The sequence below is a fragment of the Pogoniulus pusillus genome, chromosome 9, assembly GCF_015220805.1.
Source record: "Pogoniulus pusillus isolate bPogPus1 chromosome 9, bPogPus1.pri, whole genome shotgun sequence".
Classification (NCBI taxonomy): Eukaryota; Metazoa; Chordata; class Aves; order Piciformes; family Lybiidae; genus Pogoniulus; species Pogoniulus pusillus.
Genome location: NC_087272.1, coordinates 33041704 through 33067064, shown reverse-complemented (window position 1 = coordinate 33067064; position 25361 = coordinate 33041704). Strand labels below are relative to the sequence as shown.

Genomic DNA, 25361 nt, shown 5'->3' with positions numbered 1-25361 from the left:
CCTGGCCTGGCCGGGGTGCGGCGGGCGGCAGCGCGGCTGTCAGTCCAGCGGCGGCGCGGGCTAGGCTTTGGGCATGGCTCCGGCGGCGACAGGCGGGCTTCCGCCGACTGTCCCCTCGGTGGGCTCGACGGCTGTCTGGGGAGGCAACGGCTCCGCTCTCGGTGGGTCGCTGCGGCCTCGGTCCTTCGCCGTGGGTGGGAGCTCAGCTCTATCGGAGGGAAAGCTTCAACCCGGGACCCTCTTGCTTCCCACCGGTTGTCGCTGGCCCTCCTCCCCGCGTGTTCCTGCCCGGTTGTGTGTGTGGCCTGGGTGGGCAGTGCGAGCCGCCGGGCCCCGCCGGCTTCTCCCGCTCCTCGGGTCCCCGGCTGACCCCGCCGCTTCTCCCCCGGGACCACGCACACCCCCGTCCCTCCCCCAGGTCGGCGTGCAGCTCGGGGGCACCTGGCGCCCCGTTCCCTGCGCCGCGGCCCGTGGGGGAGCAGCAGCAGAGCGACGTTCCCCCGCCCTAGCCCCTGGGCAGCCCGGGACGAGCGAGAGGGGAGGGAGGCGGTCGGGGCTCCGGGGTCGCAGCGGCCGAAGTTTTTCCTGCTCGCCAGCCGGGCGGTCCCTGGCCGGGCGGGAGCGGAGGACTCCCTGGGTCCGGGAATCTCCCTGAGTCGCCGAGGTGAGTTCGGAGAGACACTCGTGCCCGTGCAAGTGCCTTCAGCCACGGAGCGGTGCTTAACGCCGCCACAGCCCCCGAACTACACAGATGCCAGTCTGGCAGCTCCTCCGGCTTTGTTTACGCCTGGAGTTGTAATCGGATGGCTCACGAGGTCTGTAGCATTCATTGCGTCTACTTCTGTTGCGAGGCTAAACTCGCCTTAGAGTTTAGTTTGTGAAATTTCACATCGCTGTGCCCGTTAAGATCTCTGAGGAACACTCGCAGACGTGCAAGAGCCAGAGGAAGTTAGTTTTAAATGACATTCTCTTTGTTTATAGCTACCCCCAAATGTTATGGTTCTAATAATCTCAAAGTGAAACTGATGATGTGGCTGTGTTGTCTGAAGTGGAGGGTTTTTCGTATGTGCTGTCTGTGCTGCTCAAACGTTGCTGTTCAAGCTGATGTTCTTTTTTACCTGGCGTGAACTTGATCAGCCTCATTACCTTTGGGTGGTACCTAACTGATGGGAGTGTGCTAGCTTGTTGGAGAGTAAACTTTCACTTGGTGGAAAGGGTTATCATCAGCATGAAACTAGGCAGAAGAAGTTTTTAGTCTTTCTGTAGTTACCTGTTTACATCTGGGATTATTACTTGCTGTAGGCCAGCTTGGTCAGAAAAGATTTAGCTATCTGCCAATTGCTGTTTGTGTCCTGACAGCAGGAGGAATGGAAGGCTTATCACCCAGTCTATCTTTATGTGAGTGGGAGGAAAGAAATACCACAGGGCACAACTGGGGACAGAAAAAGGTGCTAAACATACTAGCATGGTCAGACCTCATTTTTTCCCTGTTTGTAGCTATGGGGTGAGGGGCAATGGTTTCAAACTGGAGCAAGGTAGATTTGGGTTGGACATAAAGAGAAAGCTCTTTACAGTGAGAGTGGTGAAATACTGAAACAAGTTGCCCAGGGATGTGGTTGAGGCCCTGTCCCTGGTGACATTCAAGATCAAATTCGATGTGGCCCTGGGCAGCCTATTCTAGTTGGTGTCCCTGCTAACTGCAGAGGGGCTGGACAAGATGACCTTTGAGGGTCCTTTCCAACCCAATGCAGTCTGTGAATTTCACTGAAAGAGTATCAGCATCTTGAGTTTCAGATTTGTGTTGACTAATAGTTGGTGCTCTCCACAGCCCTTATTCTTGTTTCTTTCAGGTTCTCTATGGAGAGATTAGAGGAGGGAGAAGAGGGATTGTGGATTTCTCTTCTCTTTTTGAACCTCCCTTTTTTTTTGTGCCTTCTCTCTCCTCAGTACAATATTTTTGTAATAGATAATTTGTTTGCTCTTTGGCCTGCTGCTGTATATCACTGCATGTTTCTACACGCAGAGAGAGACTGTGCAGTTCACTTGTTGACATCTTGAAGAGGATGTAAACACCTGGTTTAGTAAACCAAAGGATGTGTATACATATGCTTGTGCTGACTTTTTACAAGTGTTTATACTCAGGCTTGCTTTACTGAGCTTGAAGGTAGCTGTGCTGGAGGACTTTTAGTCAGTCATGTGGATTGGTAGGATTTAACAATTAAAGCAATGATTTAGTTTGGTGTATCTAAATTAATAGGACTTGCCTTAAGAGAACCAGAAGTTGCCAAATCCAGCAGGAAATACGAAAGCTATGAAAGAATAGGACTTCATTTTCTCCTTCCTCTGAGTTTGCCAAATGCTTTCCGTCAGTTTATCTGCTGTAACTTCTCACAGGAAATATATGGACTTTGGTTAACATTGATTTTTTTGGACTCCTCTCAAATGAGATGTTAATTTGCTTAAATGCACTGGTAGGACGTGTTTGATAGCACTGATGATTGATGCTGCTTGATAGATGCAAATGTACTTGCAAATCTACCCATGGCACAGAATACTTATAAAGAGCTGGTATGGCCAGGAGAGAATTTTTAATGTGTTTTCTTTAAACAGCCCAACTGGTGAAGTGTCCTTTCTTAGATGCATGTGGGAGCTCCATGTAGTGCACGTTCTGTTTGAAAGCTGAAATTTGAGGCAAGGCTTTCCGACAGAAATGCAAAAGCAAAGCATCATCAGTGATGTGTATTCTGTATTATTACAGCAGGAGCTGCATGATACTCAAGTAGTGAGCAAGGCATCAGAAGCGCTGCAGTTTTAATCCTTATAAGCAGTGGAACTTGAGCTTTTTCTGTGTGTTTCTGGAGCATTATCAAGTGCATGCTGTGTCACACCCAAGGAATGGGCAGTCTTTCTTACTGCCCTTCATACTGATTTTTTTCCCCTTTCTCAACAGGACTAAGCTGCTCTGGTTACTTTTCATTGCTTTTCTCAGTGAATTCTTAACAGATGATTTACTAGGTTTGGTCTCGCTTTTTGGTTCCTAACAAGCTCCGTATGGGAGGGTTGAAAGTGCAGTGGTTTAAAATTGTTGTACTTGCGTTGTATAGTAATGCTTTTGGCTGCAGATTGTTTGCTGTTAACATGACCTGTACTTACATAGGTGTCACCCCTCTGAGTCCCCACCCCCAGGCTTTCAGGGAAGCCTGTCTAAAACTTTTTGCAGACAGCACTGGAGGTGTTGATAGGACGTGTACTTTAGAAATCAATAGAGATTAGGAGAGAACTGTTGAGGGCAGAGGCTTATCTCTTGGAGTAGAAAGCTCTTGTTCCATGCCTACTCTTGTTCCATGCCTACTGCAAAGTTTCCTCACAATCACACTTTTTGTGGTGACTTCAGTGAGCCAAAGACTCGGTCTGTAATTTCAGGACCCTTAGAGTCCAGCTTCAGGTACTATGAAAGACTTGCAGTTTGATGGGGTTTAATACCACCTTGAGTAGTAAGGATGATGCTTCTTATCTCTGACACTTGTTGCATGCATCTTACTATTAGTGTCCTCTAAGTAGGTTCTCCAAGAGCTTTAAATAAGTGTGGCTGCTCCTTCTCACTTTTTTTGAGATACTGCTTTTGACAAATCATGTAATGATTGGACTTGATCTTAAAGGTCTTTTTGAACTGAAATGATTCTAAATGAAGGTTTGTAGGTCTGTTCTTAACAGCATGCATTAAACAGCCTCGCTTAACCTCTAAGGCAGTTGGCAGTGCTGTTACTAGTTGTCAATGTGTTCTTTCATCATGTGGCTTCCTTTCTCTCATCAGACTTCCTGCGTATTTCACTTCTGGTTGTAGGTTCTGATGACTTCAAGGAAGCTAGAAGTTGAGGGGAATTCATAAACTTGTTGAATGTTCCTCTTCCATGATAAGTGGCTTTCCTTTGTTATTCACTTTATTCCCTGAAGTACAATTTTCTTGAACAATAGATAAGCAAATGGTAGGCAATAGGCTTTGAGGCTTTGTTTGTTATTCTTTTTTTCCTTCTAGAAAACAAAACTTGTGGATTTTTGTAATCAGTTCTCTGCTGCATTTTCTTGTTTGCCTTCTGTAGCTTTACTAGTGAGGCAGAGAAGCCCAAACATTTTGTGTGTGTCTGTTTTTTGGGCAGTGATATATTTGGACTTGTGACTGACGTTGTGTGTTATTTCATCTGCTTAGTTATGCAAAGGCAGTTTGATGGTAGTGTCCAGAATACAGAAATACTTAAATCACAGAATTCTTAAAAAGTATATTTAATTTGAAGTCACAGCAAGCTCTTCTGGCTGAATTTACTGTGATTAAAATAACTAAACCCCTGTATTAAATCAGTACATAATTACCATCTGAGCTCTAAACAAACTCGCAGTAAGCACTTGAATTAAGAATTTAAAGAAGGAAATTAGACTTTCATAACAGAAACCTCTACTGCAGCTCAAGTAGAATGCTTTATTTTCTATCTGAATAAGTTAAATGTGCTGGATAAGATAAATAGCTGTGCTAGAGTATATTTCTTTTGAGACAATATCCACCACTTCTGAAACACTGAAGGACACGAACTAGCTGGTTTTGGCATGTAATTAATTCAATTAAAACTCCTTTAAGCTCTATAAAGTTTTCTTAAGCTCTTGGGAGTGAGTTATTTAGTGTGTATTTGGGAATTTGAGCTAATAAGTTGCTTGTTTTTAATAGCTGATTTTAAGAATCAAAAGTGTTTTGTACTTTAAAAAGCGTGTTTTTAATCAAAGATTATTTCCATCTGCCTCAGATGTCTGGCCTGGAGATAGAAAGGTGTCATCATTCATAGATTTATAGAATGGTGTGGGTAGAAACAGACTTTAAAGATGATCTACTTCCAGCCTCCTCACCACTGGCAGAGACACTTTCCAGTACAGAGATTTGCTCAAAGCCTTGTTCAGTCTGGCCTTGGACAGCTCCAAAGAGGAGGCATTGGTGACCTCTCTGGACAACTTGTTCCAGTGTCTTACCACCTTCACTTTAATGAATTTCTTCTTAATCTCCAGTCTAATTCTACCCTCTTCAAACTTCAGTTTATTCCCTCTGGTCCTGTCACTACAAGCCCTGGTAACAAGCCCCTTTTCAGCTTTCTTGTAGGCCCCCTTTCAGGTACTGGAAAGCCACTCTAAGGTCTCCCTGGAGCTTTGTTTTCTCTAAACTGAGCAGGTGAATGGAATTCACAATACAGTAACCTAGAGCCAGGAGCGGATGAAGCTCCAGGTCCCTTTTCCTCTTAGGGTGGGCTGAGGTCACAGCTGCCTCTCTATTCTTCCTCATGGCATTGCCAGCTTAAGGAGTCTTTTGATTACGCCCTTGAAACACTGTGTAGGTCCACATAGCAAATTGGATTAGAGGTGATTCATGTAGGAAATTAAAAGCTACCATCACCACCACCGAAAATATAACCCAAAAAGAACCATAAGCACCTTGAAGCAGACTCTATTGTCTGAATTATTTTGAACCTGAAGAGATTGCTCCTTTGCTCTAGATAGGTGAAATGGGGTATGAATAGTGAGGTAGGGAGAAAGACATGAATAAGCTGATGTTGGTGCTGAGGCATTTTTTTCCAGTGATGCTTAGCTGAGGTGTTTTAACAGATTATAAGACATGGATGAATATTTGATAGTACTGAAATAAGTTGTACATTGACTGTGGTTTCTTTAATAATTTACACTAAGGCCAGCAACAGTTTTTGTGTGTAGTGTGAGACTGGGAGCTACATTTAATTTTTTAGCCTGAAAGCAGGAAATAAGATTATGGAACTCCTTGAACTTTATGGAGGAGGAGGTGAAGGTAATGAATATGAATGTACTTTTAGCAGGTAGTTTGCTAGAACTATCAAGGTTCTAAATGGAAAGAAACTTCTTTAAAAGCTACAGATGAGTATAAAATTCAGAGTAACCAAACAGAATTCTTTATTAGTAGAGCAAAGAGATTACATGGTTGTTTATGGGCTACTTTGTGTAAATTAAACAGTTGCAAAATAACTGGAATGTGCTTGAAGTAGTCAGATTGTGCTTAAATTTAATCTGAGAGATGAAAAAATGGGTGTAGTGCATTATTTTATATTGCTTATAGAATTTTACAATCACAGAATTGTTTGTTTGAAAAAGACCTTTAAGATTGAGTCCCACCACTCTCTATCTCTACCAAGGCTTGTGCTAAACCATGTTCCTCAGCACCACATCTCTGCAACTTTTAAACACCTCCAGGGATGGGGATTCAACCACCTCCCAGGACAGCCTGTTCCAATGTTTGAGAACCCTTTCAGTCAAGAAATTTCTCTTAACACCCAACCTAAACCTTCCCAGGCACATTTTGAGACCATTTCTTCTCATTCTGTCACTTGCTATTTGGGAGAAGTGTATATGTGTGTATATATATATATATATACACCAGTCAAACAGGTTTAGCCTTTGTTGCACAAAGAATTTATCTTTCATAATCTGAGTTGCTCTTTAAGCAACTTTACATATTTCTGGAGAGTTCTCATGTCCTTTATGAAGAGTTTGATAATTATCTGATTGGAGAAATATTATAAGCAAAGAAAGTTTTGAGGTAATTTTGGCTCATACTGGAGAGATCCCAAGTGTGAAGTCTATTCAAGTACGTGCAGATAAGACCAAAGAAAGAGTAACTCTGTAACTCAGTGCAAGCAGAATCTGATCTTGTGGTAGTAACTAATAAAGGGGGAATTGTTCTGACTCTCTGTTTGCAGTGAAAAAGAAAATAGGTGTGGAGGGCAAGCTGTTAGCTTTGCAAGATCTTTAGCCATGCTGGGCAGATAGTTATCTAGGTACAGTTAATCCTGATTTGTGACAGTGGGAAGAAGTGGGTTGACCTCTTTAAGGTGCACCCATCTCACATGTCTGTGACTTCATAAACCTTTAAGGGACAAGAAAGTTTGCTACAGGGCAATGCCTTTAGTTACATGGTCTTCTCCAGGTTCGTTTTTACCACAGCCTTCAAGACATTGTGAAGTTAGACTGCTTTGTAGTCAAACATGATTTTACATACAGAGAATACAGTGTTTGACTAGAATGTGAATAGCTCTGTCTAAACCCTGTAAAATCTGCAGTTTGACAAAGGATGAAATATTTTTCTCATTGCCTTTTTTCCTCATACTATGTTTCCTAAAGATGCCATTGCTGAGATGGAAGAACACTGTCTTTCTGTCACAGCAGTAATGGTTAAAGCACTGCAAAAAACTTGTCTGAGGCTGGAAATCATAGAATCAAGCACGTGGGAAGAGACCTCCAAGATCATCCAGTCCAACCTATCACCCAGCCCTATCCAGTCAACTAGACCATGGCACTAAGTGCCTTATCCAGTCTTCTCTTGAACACCCCCAGGGATGGCGACCCCACCACCTCCTTGGGCAGCCCTTTCCAATAAGGATTAAGTAAGGGCAGAGAGTAACAGAACAATTTTTAAGCAACACAGCTTAAACATCACTTCAACTGTGCTGAATATTGCTGGGTGCTAGGTTGGACTGGATGATCTTGGAGGTCTCTTCCAAGCTGATTGATTCTATGATTCCTAAACCTTCTTATGTAGATAACATGAAGTCACTTTGCTATGTACACTGGTATAAAATCACAGCTAGAGAAAAATGCCTGGACAGCAAAACACCAAAGCAAACAGACTTCTGTACAAACCGACTTGAGTCAGTGTCTGTTAGCAACGTGGACAATGGCATTGAGAAGGTTTGCTGTTCACACCAAACTGTGTGGTGGACTCCCCTGGAGAAAGGCATGCCTTCATAAAGGGTTTTCTCAGGCTTGAGAAGTGGGCTGGTGCCAGCTGCATGAGATTCAACAAGTCAAAGTGCAAGGTCCTGCATCTCAGTCAGGCCAGCTGCCAGCAGAAATACAGGCTGAGTGCAGAGTGGTTTGGGAGTAGCTCTGAAGAAAAAGCCTCGTGGGTGTTGATTGTTGAGAAGCTCAACCTGAGCTGGCAGTGCACTCATGCAGCCCAGAAGGCCAAGAGTATCCTGGGCTGCATCAAGAGGAGTGTGGCCAACAGGTGTAGAGAGATGATTTTTCCTATTTACTCTTGTGAGACCCCACCTTAATACTGCATTGAGTTCTGATGTCCCCATCGTAAGGACATAGAGCTGTTGGAGCAAGCCCACAGGAGGGCCACAAGGATGATCCAAGGGCTGGAACACCTCTGCTGTGAGGATAGGCTGACAGAGCTGAGGTTGTTTAGCTTGGAAAAGAGAAGACTCAGGTAGGACCATATAGCTTTCTTCCAGTACCTGAAGAGAACCTACAGGAAGGCTGCAGAGGGACTTTTCACAAGGGTGTCTAGCATTAGGACAAGGGGGAATGGTTTTAAGCTGAGGGAGATTAGGTTTAGACTGGATTTTAGGAAGAAGTTCATCAGTATGAGGGTGGTGAGACTCTGGAACAGGTTATGGTCTGTTTCTTAGTTTGTTGGCATTTTTTTCTGTTCTTTGCATTTCTACTATTGTCTAGAAAATTAGCATTAGGTGTTCAAGGCCTTAAGCCACCTGGTCTAGTGGAGGGTGTCCCTGCCCATGGTGGGGTGTCTGGACATAGATGATATTGAAGGTACCTTCCAACCCAAGCTATTCTATGATGTTATCAATCTGTGAGATGCTTAACACATATCTAATGAGATTTGTATCAGCTGTCCTTTCAAACACGTGCCACCAGGATTTCTTCACTTTGTGTAAGTCTTGTGTGTTGCTACTGAACTGACAATTCAAGGCTGTCTCGACAAATTCACACATACTTAAAAGGGAAAAAGGACTTTGATGAAAACTAAGATAAATTGCAGTTTTACAGATCTTTTCTTAACCTGTCTGTCACCTTACTGGTATTGCTTAAATACAACTTAATTACACAACCAGTGGAGGAGAGGTTTGTGTGGAATAACAATCTTTTGGCAGTTTTCTGGACTCTTGTTTTGTCTTGAAAGGGAGAGATTTGAATGTTCTGGACATTGCTGTTGTGAAAATGTCACCATCATGTAAATGAATTTTTGATGGGTCTTCATTTCTTCAGCCAGTTGGACTAAGGGGAAGACAGTGAATTTCCATCTTTATTTTAACAGATGTAGATGACAAATAACTTCAAATAGTGTTATATTTTGTTGTTGTTGTCGTCATTATTTTCTACTCTAAACCCCCTGTTTTAAGCTGAAGTGGATAAGAATAGAAGATAAAAATACAGAATTAATCTTGCATGTTGGAGAGCTAATATTCTTATGGCAGTTTTAATTTGTGGATGTTGATCTTTCCTCCGTAGTAACCAGTGGTAGGACAACAGAAAATGGTCTCAAGTTGCACCAGAAGAGATTTAGGTTGGACATTAGAAGAAACTTTCTAACTGAAAGGATGCTGAAAGATTGGAACAGGGAGATGATTGATGTTAGATGCTTTGTAATTTACCATAGAATCATCAAATGGTTTGGGCTGGAAGAGACCTTTTAAAGATCTAATTTCAACCCCCTGCTGTGGGCAGGGATGCCTTCCACTAGACCAGGTTGCTCAAGGTCCCATCCAACCTGGTCTTGAACACCTCCAGCTGCATCTCTCCTCTTCCAGCTTAAAGCTGTTGCCCCTTGTCCTATCACTGCAAACCCTTATGAAGTGGAAATATGTCCTGCTATAGATGTTGAGTTCACAGCCAGCAGAGTATGTGTTGCCTCTTGGCTATTGCAGAAAGTTGCTAACATTGGCAGTGGGGACTTGTTGCTATTTGGTATTGTCTAAAAGCTTTGCAGTGCTTTACAGTGTGTAGTAATAACTCTTTATTCATTTGTGTAGATAATCCCCAGGTTTTGGCAAGTCATGACTTACAGACAACTACACTGACAACTAAAATTGATGGCAGTGGTGGCAAGGCTGAGCACCCAGAGTATATTGCTTTTGCATTGGTTCCTGTTTTCTTCATCATGGGTCTCTTGGGGATCCTCATCTGTCATGTCCTTAAGAAAAAAGGATATCGTTGTACAACAGAGGCTGAAGAACTAGAAGAAGAAAAAATTGATGAAAAAATAGGTAATTGGTCTAATTCCTAACTTTTCCCTTCTATTATTACTGGAGTAATGTGTTGGGAGACTTCTGTTATTTTGTTGTCTATATTAGACAGCAAAAGAATAGCAAGGAAAATATTTTTATTATCATTATAAGTCTCTTGGGTTTTGGTCTTTGCCAGTCAAAACTACTACTCTTCATCCTCCAGCACTGATTCAGAGCTTACGGAGGGATCAAAGTATCCAGAATACGTTTGCAGCTTGACACTGCAGAGTTGCCAGACTGTTTTTCTGCATTCCACTTGTTGTTAGCAACAAAGTGTCATTATATGTAACGATATTTGAGGAGTGACAAAAAGCTGCCATTTAAAGCCTAAAATATCTTAGTTTTATGTTTAGTGATCTTTATTTGTGCTGTTGCTCTCATCTCCTCTCTTACTATAAATCTGAGCCTTTGGACTGCCTGTATTCTGTTTGATGTTGTGTGTGCTGCTTGGACATTTGTTCTTAGATACCTCTGGTTTTGTTCTAATGTGTTTTGATTTGTGCTTTTGGTGTTTGTGGTTTCTCATTCCCACTTTCTTACTTAATCAAACAAGAGCAGAATGTTACTGCTTAGGAAGGACTGGAGTAATCCAGGATAGCAAATTCAAGGGCCAAGTTACTAGTAAATGCTTTGAGCCTCTTCCTTGCTCCCACTTAATTGCTGTCAGGAGGATGATAATAAGTGCAAATTGCAGTGGCTCTGCGGTTAGGGTAGAGCCATGTGGTGCATTAAGGATGTGTTAGAATCTTCTTAAGCAGTTACTGCCTGGGGCAGGTACACAGGGCGTGGGACTGGCTGGTCTGTTAGTTCATCTGAGAGTTACAGTATCACAGTATCACCAAGGTTGGAAGAGACCTCACAGATCATCAAGTCCAACCCTTTACCACAGTGCCCAAGGCTAGACCATGGCACCAAGTGCCACGTCCAACCTTGCCTTGAACTGCCCCAGGGACGACGACTCCACCACCTCCCCAGGCAGCCCATTCCAGTGTCCAATGACTCTCTCAGTGAAGAACTTTCTCCTCACCTCGAGCCGAAATTTCCCCTGGCGCAGCCTGAGGCTGTGTCCTCTTGTTCTGGAGCTGGCCACCTGAGAGAAGAGAGCAACCTCCTCCTGGCCACAACCACCCTTCAGGTAGTTGTAGACAGCAATAAGGTCACCCCTGAGCCTCCTCTTCTCCAGGCTAAACAACCCCAGCTCCCTCAGCCTCTCCTCGTAGGGCTTGTGCTCGAGGCATTGTGGTGTTGTAGGTATGAGTGTGGAGATGAAAGATTGGTGAACTGATGAAGCAGCACCTAAGTTACTGTTTGGAGGAAAATTTAGGGCTTCAGTTATCAAACTTGCCTCAGTCTCTGATTTTTATGTATTTGATTGCTGGTTGGACTCGATCTTGGAGGTCTTTTCCAACTGAAACAATTCTATGATTCTAATTAGTTATTAATTTTTCAAGGTAGTCACAGCAGTTACTTGGGAGCTGCAAAGCTTGACCTCATAATGGTTCTGATTTATTTTCCCAGCCTTTCTCTGTCATCTGAAGTTATTCTGGGGAAACTTTGAACTGTAATGGGTGCAATTGATTGCAAAAGTATTGCCATGAGATTTCTTTCTTAAATCTCTCCTCTAGTCATAGGAGATTTTTAATGTAAGAAAAAAATAAATTTGATGTGCTTGTAGTTGTGGTGAGAAGCTCAAATTCACTCCTTACACCAGAAGATAACTCCTATTTTTAAAACAGTGACTTGAGAAAATGTAATGATTTTTGTTAGTTTGGCCTTTTTCCCCCCTCCTTACCCAGGAGCTACAGAAAGAGCTTGAATGTATGTTTGTGAAGATACTGAGTTCATTAAAGTCTTAGATGCCTATATTAGAGCTGATGTGTGGATTCCACAAACAAGTGTTTGTAATTTTTTCCTGCATAAAGACTCAACAAATCTCTTCTAAGCTTTCTCTCCAGTGGCAGTAAACTTACCCTTCTCTAATGTCATTTCTTCTCTTGTCTGTTTTGTTCTGTCTTGGTGGGATGTGGGGAGGTTTGTTTTGGTTTTGTTTTCAATATAAATTGCTTCTTGATTTGGAAAGGCAAGACATTGACAAAGTATTTGTTTCCTTGCACAGAAATGAATGACACTATACATGAGAATAGCGACACTGTGGGACAAATTGTTAACTACATTATGAAAAATGAAGGTACAGTATTTTGCTGTTGAAGTTGGGAGCTGTTGTGGTGGTGTTGTAGAGCACCGTACTTCATAATATCTAAAAAAAAACTGCATTAATGTTCATCTGTTTTGATTTAGTAATCATTTTGTACATGCTTAACTCCTTGAGGTTTGCCTTCAAACAGAGTAAAAGTGGGTTTTCTGTTTACCAGAAAATTAGTTTGTGTGGCAAGTTGAGTTTGTGCACTTCATGATATTTTAACTTCCTGGCTGCTTGATTTTTGTTTGGTTTATCTTTTTTTCTGTTACTGTGAAGTAAGGGCTCAGAGTTCTTGTCTTAATGGCAATGTTTTAAGTGTTTAATGTTTATGTTTTGACCAAATTAAACTTTTTGTCTCAAGACTATTCTCAAAGCTGATGAAAGGCAGTTGACTGGGACAGTGGGGTACACTGGTGCTGACACTGCATTTTGGACATGGTGTCTTTATGAGCTGTGTTCGAAATAAAGGGTAAAGAAGATCTGACCAACTCAAAATCACACTGAAGCAGCCCATAGAATGCTTACTTCAAAACATATTTACCCAGTTGATGAAACATTTAGGAGACAATGTTTTATATATAGTACAAGAACCTTTTAAGTTCTAATTTTAGACTTGTATAAATCAAAGTGTTTCTAAGCATTGGACTTGCTTTGAGTTCTTTCTGAATGAAGGCTTGTCCTCTGGAAAAGTTGTATTTTGCAGCTGGGTTTGTTGTTTTTTCCCTTAGTGAGTGTCAGGGCTTTGAGCTTGTGTATTTCTGCTGGATGCTGGGATTAGGTACTTCATACGCTGCTTCAAAAATGTGGTAGTTCTTGGCTGATAATTTGCTGTTCATAAGCCTTGCTTAGCCTGGTGGGTTTTAGCAAGTTGCTTTCTATGTGTGAGGTAATGATACTTCTGTGGCCAAGGGGATGTTTCCACATCTTATGAGCTCTTCTTGTGAGGATGGCTACCTGCTATGGCTTGTGTTGTGGCAGAGCTTTCAGTGCAGCATCAACTGTTGTTTTAGTAGCTCATGTTAATATCTCACAGAACTACACCAACATTTCTTGGCTGTAATTCTCTGTCATACCTTCTTGGAGATACACATAATGCAGCCTTCTTTCTTCTCACATGAAAGTTCTTTGAGGAGCTTTAATTTTGCTGATTTGTGTTTCCTGAAGTTAGTCTGTATGCTTCTGAAGACCTCTCTTTATTCTTGTTGCAGCAAATGCTGATGTGTTAAAGGCCATGGTAGCAGATAGCAGTGTCTTTGAACCCGAAAGGTAATTCACTCATCTTTTTAATGCATGCTTCCTGAGGCAACTAAAAATGGATCCTTTCCAAGGGTTTTTACTGCCTGTGTTATCAGCTAAGAGGATAGTAGTTTGATTTCCTTGTGATGCCTCTGTGTCACTGAATTTTAATGTGTGCCCTGGGTCAGTAATTGACTATTCTGGTTATGTGATCTAGGTAACAGATTTATTGCTGTGTGAGCTAAAGATTTACGGAGGCTGCAAATACTTGTTTACTTGAGGATGAAGCTACTTAGAAATTGGCTACTCTCTTGAAAGAACAGAAGCAGCACTCATTTCATTTGTGTGGATGCTAATTAAAATAGCCTTTTCTCTCTGTCTCTCTTGGTTTACTGTTCTCTTTATCATTGTGGTGATAGTGTAGCATTGACTGACCTACCTCTCGTTCTGTTTTTTTCTTACTACTCACCCATGAAGAAAGAATTATCTAGAGAAGAAAGTAGTTCAGCACTTAGCTGCAGATGCATCATCTGTGTAAAAGTACTTACAATTGTCCATAAGTAACTTTAAACTGTATCTTTACTGCTTGAGGTATTCTTCATTTGTAATCCTGTGTCCACATTGAAGGCTGAGAAGATGAAGGTTTACTGTGTCACTAACAAAAGAAGAAGTGGGAGTGTGTAGTTGTAGGAAAAACAAATAGTTGAGTGTACAACAGCTGATTTCCTGTTTTAGCAGCGAGAGGCTTGGGGTTTGAGCTTCTTTGGCAAGTTCAGTTTTCTTTCTTTTCAAGCACAGGAATTATTTTTCAATGTTTATGGTGCAGCAGAAAGATTTGTTTGGATTTCAACTCAATCTTTTTGTGTAGGGATATGTGAGGCTACTTTAGGAGTTCTAGACCTTTGTGGATTTTTAGAATCATAGAATGGCTTATGTTGGAAGGGACCTTACTCCTTACATCTACTCCAAGCCCCCTGCTGTGGGCAGGAATGACTCTCAACTAAACTCAGCTGCTCAAGGCCTCATCCAGCTTAGCCTCGAACAACTCCAGGGAGGAGGCATCCACAGTGTCCCTGGACAACCTATTCCAGAGTCTCACCACCCTTCTAGTGAAGAACTTCTTCCTAAAATCCAGTCTAAATCTACTCTCCCTCAGCTTAAAACCGTTCTCAATCAGATAAAAACTGTTAAAATACAATTAGAATGTAAAAGGTAAGGGAAAGGGAAAACTGATTGTGTGCTCTTCAATTAGTTGTGACATGCTCCCAAAGCTTTAGTAACTGAAGTGCAAACCCACTCTTTCTTCATGAGTTCAGTGCACTGTGAAATGCTTCCTAATGATAGGACTAGTCAAGTCTAAGTTAAATTTGCATTTCTGCCACTAAAGCCATCAGCTTCTGTCTCTGCTTGAGATGTTGAGTGGACTTTGCTTCATTTCCCTCAAGCATTATTTATTTGAAAAACCATTCAATATCTGCTGTTACCAATTTAGTTTTGAAAATAAACATCCAAGCTAGTCCAGTCTTTGATGGTATGTTTTGTTTCTTGATTTTGTTCTTACTTTTCTCCTTTGGAGTCTCTTCAGTTTGTTTCTATTTTTCCTGAAATAACATTGCTAAAACTGGATGGAACATTCAGCTGAGACATGATTAATGCTGAGTAATGGAACTGGGAGTTCACAGGCGACACTGTTTTATTTCCACTGTGAAATCTGTCCATTTGAAGTCACAACATCCTAATGATTCATGCTCATCTTGTGATCTTTACCTTCTTTTTGTGAAGAATGATCATCTGGCAAGTTGCCTTTTATTCTGGGTTTGTGAATTTTTCTGATGGAGTACTAAAATGTGTGTTGTCCTTCATGCAGCACATCCAGTATTTTTTATAAGTCTTAGGTCTGCTTAAATGGACTCTGGGCAACCTGATCCAGTTGAGGTATGCCCCTGCCTACTGCAGAGGGGGTTGGACTAGATGACCTTTGGAGATCCCTTCTAACCCAGACTGTTCTGTGATTCTATGAATGTGCCTTTCATATACACAATCTCTGTTGATAATCCAAATTTCTTGTCCTCTACAAGTCACTGTGTGTCACCCAAAGCTGTTCTGTTCCATTACTCAAGGAGCTGTTTCAAACCCTGAGCATCCTCTGCACTGGAATAACTACATTTAGGATGTCTTTTGAGTTCCATAGTAAGCTGCTGGTACAGAACTTCCTGCTATGTCTTTGTCTTTGTGGATTTTTTTTTAACAGAACTTGTGTTACTTCTGTTTCAGTAATTTAATCTTTGATGCACTGAGTTCTAGCTTGCTTTATCAAATGTGTTGCATGACAGTGTCCAAATTAATGCTTGTGTCCAAAAATGTCTTGTGCTTTGTCTATGCTGGCTGCTCTTCTGTGTTGGAAGAAAATTAGATCCATTTGATCAGATAGTGTTAATAAATGCTTTTTGGTGTCTATACTACTTCTTTCTCTCCAAATGCTTTAAGCCTCCTGGTTTTCTGAAGCTTAAGCTGAGTGATATGTTGGTTACTTTGCTCTTCATGGTAGATGTTTTAGTTTTGCCTCTTTGCAGCGTTGTGGGACTGTGCTCTTCTGGGAGTTCTTGGGGATGCTGTAGCAATTCAGAAATTGTAGCTCTCAATGTGAATTTAATCAGCAAATTAGGCAATTGATGTAACCTGTTCTGTTCTAGCCTGATTGTCTGGCTTTTGTTGGCTTTTTGTTTGTTCTGTTTTATTTTTTGTTTCCATGCCTTCTTTTGTTAGTTGCCATAACCACATAGCAGCAGCCAAATTAACTTCTGATTTTTAACTGCAAAAATAGGATATTAGAGGGAACCTTAAACCAGACATCCTCACAAATAAATGGTCCCTGAAGCAACTAGACATGACTGAAGGGTATATTTTATCCTTTTTTGACCTTTATAAGAAACAAAATTTCCTAGTAAACATTTGATTTCATTTGTACTTTTTATTCCTACAGCCCTTTATCTCCTACCTCTCCTGGGAGTCCAACGAGTCCAGGGTCTCCTTTGTCACCTGGTGCTGTTCCTTTCAAACACAGCTGCAAAGGCCACCACTTCCATACTGTTGGAGGAGTAGTAGAAAAGGATGTTTGTACTCGTTGTAGCCACAAACGCTGGCACCTTATAAAGCCAGCTCACAAATCTAAAGAGCTCACAAACCTGAAGAGGAGAAGTCGTCTTGGAGAGGTGACAGTCCTTTCTGTGGGAAGGTGAGACCTGGGTCATTTATTGTGTGCTTTTCTTAGGGACAGGACAGAGGCCCATGCTGGGTGAGATAATCATCGATTCTACTGGGTTTGTAGCATCAGTGATGGAGTTTTGCAACTCTGTAACTATAAAGCCAAAGTTATTTTGGGCAGAAGAAACATGTGGGTGTTTCAGAACTGTGTCAATAGATGGGGGTTTACTGTGGCTGTAAGTCTAAAGCTCTTGTTCTACCGGTATGGGTTAAAAAGAAGCAAGGATTGCACTCTTAAGAAATTCCTCCTTTCCACATAGCAGTATGGAATCTGTGGATTCTGTTTTCCAACACAATTCCCTGAGATGCTGTGATTCAGCAGCAGTGAGCGCTAGGGAATACATGTAGGGAATAGGAGGGAAGGAAGACTGCTCTGAAGCGAAGCTGGGTTAATGTTGGTATCTGAAAATGTGTTCCTGTCTGTACTAAAAAACCCACATATACTTCTTCCAGAAATAACTTGGGTACTGAGACTGATCTAATGAACCTCTGGGCAGATACAGCTGCATCTTTCTTCTGCTTGCTTCAGATTTAGAGTCACTAAAGTGGAGCACAAATCGAATTCCAAAGAACGGAAGAGCTTGATGTCTGTCACTGGTGTGGAGAGTGTCAATGGAGACATGCCTGCCACCCCTGTCAAACAAGATGGGAGTGAAGCACCTGCTGCATCTGAGAAACAGGAGATGCCAGAGAGGAGAAGCTCAGAGTAAACTGCAGGTACCAAACCTTGGGAGCTCCTATTTCAAGTGGTGTGTTATGAAATAAGTGAAGGTCATGAGAAAAAGAAACGAGGTTGAAGCTGTATCAGTTCTGTTTGAAAACTCATCTTTGAGTTTCAAAAGCCTGCAAAAAATCTATTAACTGACTCAGTTAATGAAAAATTGGTAAGGGCTACATTATCCACCAAATGAATGTCTAATTCTTTATTCAGCTGTTGTAATTGAAGCAGAAGTTGCAATAAAACCTGCTTTGTGTGTGGGTGGCATCAGCGATACAAAAGCTGCTTTGTGGCGGTGGTATCAGTGATACAAAACAAGCATCTGCAGGGTGCCTCCATTAGTAGGATTGGAGTGAGATCCTCCCTGTGCTTCCTGCTTTGCCCGCAGCTCCTGAGAAGGCTGGAGGAGCTTGAGGATGAGTCTTATCCTGGCAAGGATGTGCTAAAGCATGACAAGCACCTGTGGTAGTGCCCTGCTCTGTCTGGTGGTGCTTGCATCCCACTCCCCGGTTTTGTTATCCTTTCATTGGCAGAGGTGTTGAAACAGTCAGGGTCTCCAGTGCAGACCCTGTGTTAAAGGGAGGGCTGTGCTGTACTGGAGCCCCTTCAGGCTTCAGATGAACAAATGAGCCATGCCCTTGAAATAGCAGCAGGGTGGGTCCCATTTCCGTAGATGATATTCAAGGTCAGGCTTGATGGGGTTCTGAACAACCTGATTCAGTCAGGGATGTCTCTGCTTACTGCAGGTGGGTTGGGCTAGATGACTTAAAGATCTAATCCAATGCATTTTATGATTGTATGTTAATTTTTGGTTATAAATGCTGGGTCAGATTTAGTGCCATTGTGCTTCTTACCCCAAAGAACAAACACTGCTGACAGCTACATCACTGCAATAACTACAGTGCTTCTTCCCAAGCTTGCTGCCCTGTACTGTGTGCCTGGTAAGATGACTGCTTCCTAGGAACTTCTCTGATGGAGCAGTGGAGCTTTGGCTCATGTGAATGGAAACATGTGGGCATGGTCTTATCGCAGGGATCTCTGCTGGTTACTGAGCCAGGAGGTTGGGGTTTTATTGTGAGTCATTCAACTTCAGTAGGTTACTTGAGGTACCTCAATAAGCATGCCAAAAATGTCTGGCACAGTTTTGGGATGCACCCCTGACTCCTTTTAACAGCTAAAGTTGTAGCCAGGTGGGGGTTGGTCTCTTCACCCAGGCAACCAGCAACAGAACGAGGGGACAGTCTCAAGTTGTGCAAGGGGAGGTATAGGTTGGATGTTAGGAGGAAGTTCTTCAGAGAGAGAATGATTTGCCATTGGAATGGGCTGCCCAGGGAGGTGGTGGAGTCACCATCCCTGGAGGTGTTCAGGAAAAACATGGATGAGGCACTTAGTGCCATGGTCTAGTTGACTGGCTAGGGCTGGGTGCTAGGTTGGACTGGATGATCATGGAGGTCTCTTCCAACCTGGTTGATTCTATGCACAAGTGACAAAGTGATGGAGTGGGTCCAGAGGAAGACCAGGAAAATGATCAGAGGGTTGGAGCACCTCTGCTACAATGACAGGCTGAGGGAGCTGGGGTTGTTCAGCCTGGATACTGGGGAGATGTAGTAGCAGCCTGCCAGTACCTGAAAGGGGTCTGCAGGAAGGGTGGATAGAGACTGTTTACAAAGGCCTGCACTGACACTACATGGAGCAATAGCTTCAAACTACAGAAGAGTAGATTTAGATTGGATGTTAGGAACAGGCTTTTTATCATGAGGATAGTGGAACACTGGAACAGGTTGCCCAGGGAGGTGGTTGGAGCCACATCCCTGGAGATATTGAAGGTGATGCTCAACAGAGCTCTGGGCAACCTGAACTAGTCAAGGATGCCCCTGCTTATTGCAGAGGGGATTGTACTAGATGACCTTTGGAGGTCCCTCCCAACCTGGACCATTCTGTGAGTGGAAACTGGGTATATTTTAAAATGACTCAAAATGCCTTGAACATCTTCAGGTGAAGTTCTAAAGGGCCAGAGTGCAAGATGTGGCCTCTTCTTTGTAGCCACTGTTTATTCATTAAGAAAAAAATATATCATTGTATCCATTTAGAAAGGAAGACACAGTAAAGAGCTGGTATGCAGTGGGACAGTTCCAGCCTTTTCTGGCAGCACAGCTATGGTGGTTGAACTAAGCAGGGTGTGTTTGCCTCATCATCTAATTATACCCAATGTTTTGGAGCCATTGCCATAGAGGAGGACAGAGATCTGGTGTACCTCCAAGTGTTTACAAAGCTGTGGAGGGTCAGGAAGTCTATTGGTGTCTTTGCTCAGTGAGTTAAATGGTAAATAGTAGGTTTTCTTCCCTTTGCTCTAGTGAGGACCCCACCTGGAGTCCTGCATTGAGCTCTGGAGCCCCCAGCACAAAAAGGACATAGAACTGTTGGAATGCATCCAGAGGAGGACACAAAGATGGTCAGAAGGCTGGAGCACCTCTGCTGTGAGAGAGTTGGGGTTGTTCAGCCTGGAGAAAAGAGAAGGCTTGGGGGAGACCTTCTAGCAGCCCTCCAGTATTTGAAGGGAGTCCAGGAGAGCTGGAGAGGGACTTTTGATAAAAGTATGGAGTGACAGGATGAGGGGTGATGGATTCAAACTGGAAGAAGCTGGATTTAGATGAGACGTGAGGAAGAAATTCTTCCTTATGAAGGTGATGAGGCACTGGAACAGGTTGCCTGGAGAAGCTGTGGAGACTTCACTGCCTACACTGGCATTCTCATGCCCAGCTAATTACCTTCTTGTTCCTGTGACAGTTTTTTTTCTTTTCCAAATCTGAAGGTAGCCTGATCTGGCTGTCCTTAATATAGTTTTTGACTTAAAATTAGACTAGTTCTCTTTAAACATTAGAAAGAAAAGGGCATATATGAAAACAAATTTAATTCTGCTGCACCTTGATTTAAATAAAGAGGAAAAAGGGAAAAAAATCTTTTGGAATCACTCTAAACCCATTTTGTAGTCTGTTTTTCCTTCTGATTTGTTCTTCCTCTTCTAAATAAAGCAATTCCTTGTAACTACCTCAAAGATGGTATCTAAATTTAAACCATTCCTACTTTAATCTGAAAATAAGCTGTTCTCCAGAGAGATGACAGTTTTGCTATAAAAACAATTGAAATGTCCATCTAGGGCAGCTTTTTTCTCGTAGCACTTCCCTAAGGGTTAAAACAAATGTTCTAATAGCAGAGAAATGGCTCAGCAGAACCACTTGCAAAGGTCTCTGCAGTCCAAGAGAACTGTTTTGTAAATCATCTGGGAAACTAGCCAGACCTGTTTGATGTGCACTACAAAAAATAAACAGATCTTGCTTCAGAGACTGTTCCACTGCTCCCTAGCATGCCTCCAGAGCAGATCTTGCCCACTGCCTTGAGAAGCTGTTGACCTCTAAGCAGGTGGTAGTTAGACCTTTGCTTCAGATAACTTATTGCAGACTTCTGATTAATTCTGATGGCTTCATTTACTGGAACCAAAGAGAGTAGCAGCATTTAAGACTTCTATGCCTCCAGCCCATAAACTTATGATCAAAAGCGTATAGATCTGGAGAATTTGGCTCAGTCTTGAGGAGCAGAGGAAGGAGGCAGACACAAATGTGTGTTTAACTGCTGCCAGGAGGAGTTTGTTGTAGAATTTGGCAGTAGTAGATTTGTGCTTTGTGACCTGACTTTTCACTGCTATTACTGTGAGTTCTGCACGGGGTAGAGTTCCTGAGCTGGGCAGTACCTGAATGATGTCATATTGCTGTTTGCTTGTGTTCAGCATCACTTTCAAGTTCAGAGCTTTATGTCCCTGGAGACATTCAAGATCAAACTTGATGTGGTCTTGGGCAGCCTGGTCTAGGTGGAGGTGTCCCTGCTGACTGCAGGGGGGTTGGACAAGATGATCTTTGAGGGTGCCTTCCAGCCCAGTGCAACCTGTGAGTCTGTGATTCTGTAAACTGACATGCTCTTAGTATTTCCTGAGGTGACCTCTACAGTGGCTCAGCTTATCCTAGTGTCTTGCTGGCTGCGTCATTTGAAGTGGTCTTCTCCACATCTCCAAGGTCCCCATTCTCAGCAGATTGCATTTGATCAGTTCAGCTGATTTGAAATATGCTCAGTGGCACAGAAAGTCACAGATCCACAGCTGATAGTTGAAGTCAAAATGGTGAGCTGAATGCTTGCACATCCCTAGTGAGCGCAAGGTGCTGGTGCACCAAAGCTACATCACATTTTCCGTGCCTGGTGTCCCTTTGGAAGCTGTGTGTGCTTTGTCAGTTAGTCTGTGAGGTTGGCTATCCTTTCCATCAGTACCAGCTGCATTTTTAGTCCCTCTCCTTTAGGATTTCACTTGCTAACCTTGCAGTGCATGGCAACTACTTCATGTGATTGTGACTATCTGTTTTGGTTTTGTTTTCTCATTTTGGAGCATCTGCTAAATTCTAATTGATGTGATCATCCTAAAATTTAATTTTGCTATTTGGGCTTGTTTTTTAGAATTGTTTTCTTCTCTTGCAGGTGGAATTTGTAGAAGAAACTTGCCTGCTGCACTTTGGAGACAACTGAAAACTCCCAAGGGATGCATATTATTTAAGGAAATGTATTTATGGCACTGTAGCATTTTACAAATTCTCTGGTGGCCTCCATGCAAGGTTAAACACTTTAATGGTTTCTCACCAGTAAAATCAGTAAGATTTAGACAACTTAAATATTGCTGAGCTGTGTGGACCTCATGCCAAATGCCAGGCTTCATCTTGGAAAATAAAACTAAATATTTTTGGTTTTTTGGAGAGGAAAGGTAAAAGCCTTATTGAATAATCTGAAGTTTTTGTACTTAGATTAACATTTGTAATGAGCTCAATATTACAAGTAATGTTATTACCCTGTGGATAAATTGTGTTTACTCCTCAGGTCCATCTGGATTTTTCTCCTCCCTTCTTCCCCTCCAGAGCTGACAAGTGTTGGCTGAAGATAAAAAGCCAGCCTTTGGAAGATGAAAATACTCTGCTAGTCTAACTGCTAGTAGCCAAGCAAAACATACAAGGATGTAATTACTGCATGTGTGCCTTTAATACATAAACCCTCGGACTTTGTGAAGGCTACCTCACAGTACAGAGTGGTTCAGCTGTTTGCAGATGTTAAATAACATTGTCTTCCCCACTTTATCTCTCTTTTACTGCTTCATATATGCCAAGAATTATCTTTCTCAGTGCCAGCTGGGTGAGCTCTTGGAAGCTCATTTTCCTCAAGGCCAATTTTTCTCCCCTTCTCTTGTGACTAGTCATTTGTATTTGAAGAGTGCCTGATAGCTTTGCCTTTCTCTTTTGCCCACAGGTCCCTTCTTAAGCTGTGTTTCTGCCATTAGATAAGGATGTGGACTATTTGGAATGTACACCAGAGTAGCTCAGAGTGGCTCTATTGGACTGAGGGTGACTGTTTTTCATTGGCACTGCAATCTTAAACCAGTGTCACTCCCTTCATATTTTAAGTGTGATTTACTGCTAAAAATAGCAGTGATGGATTTGTGATGTTAATTCTTTGTATCTGTTGATCATGCTCTCTGCTTTGTCCTGTTGGTTTTGGGAGGGGAATCTTTGCAACGCTTCAGTAATCTTTGCTGTGTAACAGAAACTGAAAAATAACATTTGTTCTGAGTGCCTAAGAATATAAGCTGTAAATGAATGCTTCTTACTAGAGATTGCACTGTATTCCAAGAACTAGAAAGTAACTTAGTCTACTTTATGAACTCACTGAAAAATCTGTTGGCTTGGAAATTTTAAATTAATACTTTCAATCCTTTTAGTCCAAGTGCTCTAAACCACGTTTCTGCCTACAGGTCTGAGAAATCAGCTTTCAGTTTCTACAGTGTTAACAATCAATGTGCCCAAAAATACAAATGAATCTTCTCGGTTACATATTGGACACTTCCACATCTCATCAGGAATGTGCTGCTGATGGTCTTCCTTTTGCTTGTATCCATAAAACACTGACTGACTGTCTCATCAGGGAGAAATAGTTGTTTTAATTACAAAAAGAAGGGGCAATGCAATGATACATGTACCCCCCCCCCCAAAAAAAGGGGCGATGTATTGATACATGTATCCCCCCAAATAGAAGGGGCAATGTATTGATACATGTACCCCCCAAAAAATTGGGGCAATGTATTGATACATGTACTCCCCCCAAAAAAAGAAGGGCAATGTATTGATATGTGTACCCCCCCCAAAAAAAAAGGGGGCAAAAAAAAGAGGGGGCGATGTATTAATACATGTACCCTCACAAAAAAAGGGGAAATGTATTGATACATGTATCCCCCACAAAAAAAGAAGGGGCAATGTATTGATACATGTACCCCCCCAAAAAAGAAGGGGCCATGTATTGATACATGTACCCCCCAAAAAAAGAAGGGGCCATGTATTGATACATGTACCCCCCAAAAAAAGAAGGGGCCATGTATTGATACATATACCCCCCCAAAAAAGAAGGGGCCATGTATTGATACATGTACCTCCCCAAAAAGAAAAGGTGCAATGTGTTGATACATATACCCCCCCAAAAAAAAGGGGCAATGTGTTGATACATGTTACACCCCCAAAAAAGAAGGGGCAATGTATTGATAGGTGTACCCCCCAAAAAAAAGAAGGGGCAAGGTATTAATATGTGTGCCCCCCAAAAAAAAGAAGGGGCAAGGTATTGATATGTGTACCCCCCCAAAAAAAGAAGGGACAAGGTATTGATACATGTTACCCCCCAAAAAAAAGGGATAATGTATTGATACGTGTACCCCCCCCAAAAAAAAAGAGGGGGCAAAAAAGAGGGGGCAATCTATTAATACATGTACTCCCCCAACAAAAAGGGGTAATGTATTGATATGTGTACCAAAAGACCCCTGAAAACCCTGCAAACACACACACCCAGTCAAGAATAACAACCCACCACCCACCAAAGGTCTGAAACAGAATCAGTGCTTTATTGTTCCTTTTTGAAATGGATGTTTTAAAGGTAAGACTCCAGAACCCAAAATAAGGCTTTGGCCAGGACTGAAACTTGAGTGTCTAGCATTCCTGCTTCCATTAACCTAAACCTGGCTTAGGAAAGCTGTTCATTACTCAAGTATAGCATGAATACCAAGCTCACTTTACAGGCATACTTCATCGTTTGTCTAAAGAGTTAATGTTTGGAGGAGAATTTTAGCTGGTATCTCTTACAGTAGTTAGATTTCAGTTTCTAAGAGATTGAGAGCTACAAAGATAAAATGTTACTGGAAAACAAAAAGGGAGTATTTGGCAGAAACAAAGCAGTTTCAGATCATTTTCAGAAAGGAGATATGCAACTACAGACTGTCACAAAAGCTTTAAGAAAGAAAACCCCAACAAACCAAACAGGAGGAGGATGTATTTTTATAATGCTGTCTTTATAAATGTGATGGGTTAGTGCTGCAAGTAAACTTGCCAGAAAGGATGGAAGAAAGTTTAAAGAGAAGTGTCTATTTTTTTACTTAAATGAAAAGTAGCTTCTATTTTGATTCCTTTGGAACTATGTAGAGGGAAAGAAATGCAAACGTTGGCTGTGTAAAACACTGTTTACCTGTATAAAATACTTGCTTAAGGTTTTATAAGACCTAACATGTCCAAGAATTTAATCTGGGCATTGCTACTTCAATAAGGGTTTAGAAACTGTGCCTGTTTCATTGCATTTAACACTACACTCTGCTGTTTTGCAGGGCTATGGATGTTGCCTTCTTAGCTTTCCTTAAATTTGCATACCAGATGTATTTTTAACAAATAGTTTATACACAACTTTTTGTACTACCAAGCAGTAAATAAAAAAGCTATTGGTTGTTAAA

General features: G+C 42.0%; 1 protein-coding gene across 5 annotated transcripts; it reads left to right on the top strand.

Moving 5' to 3' along the window:
* RELL1 (RELT like 1) lies at positions 1-25361 on the top strand. 5 transcript variants are annotated; one of them, XR_010303465.1, is made up of 8 exons: positions 1-161; positions 9840-10073; positions 12211-12282; positions 13503-13560; positions 16514-16765; positions 17324-17511; positions 22034-22167; positions 22850-25361. XR_010303465.1 is itself a non-coding variant. In XM_064149119.1 (7 exons), exons 1-6 carry the CDS (start codon positions 74-76, stop codon positions 17502-17504), a joined length of 885 nt encoding a protein of 294 aa, XP_064005189.1. In that variant the 5' UTR covers positions 1-73; the 3' UTR covers positions 17505-17511; positions 22034-25361. The 5 variants fall into 5 exon arrangements, 1 of the variants encoding a protein (XP_064005189.1); XR_010303463.1 differs by having other exon boundaries at positions 22427-25361; XR_010303464.1 differs by having other exon boundaries at positions 22034-22313.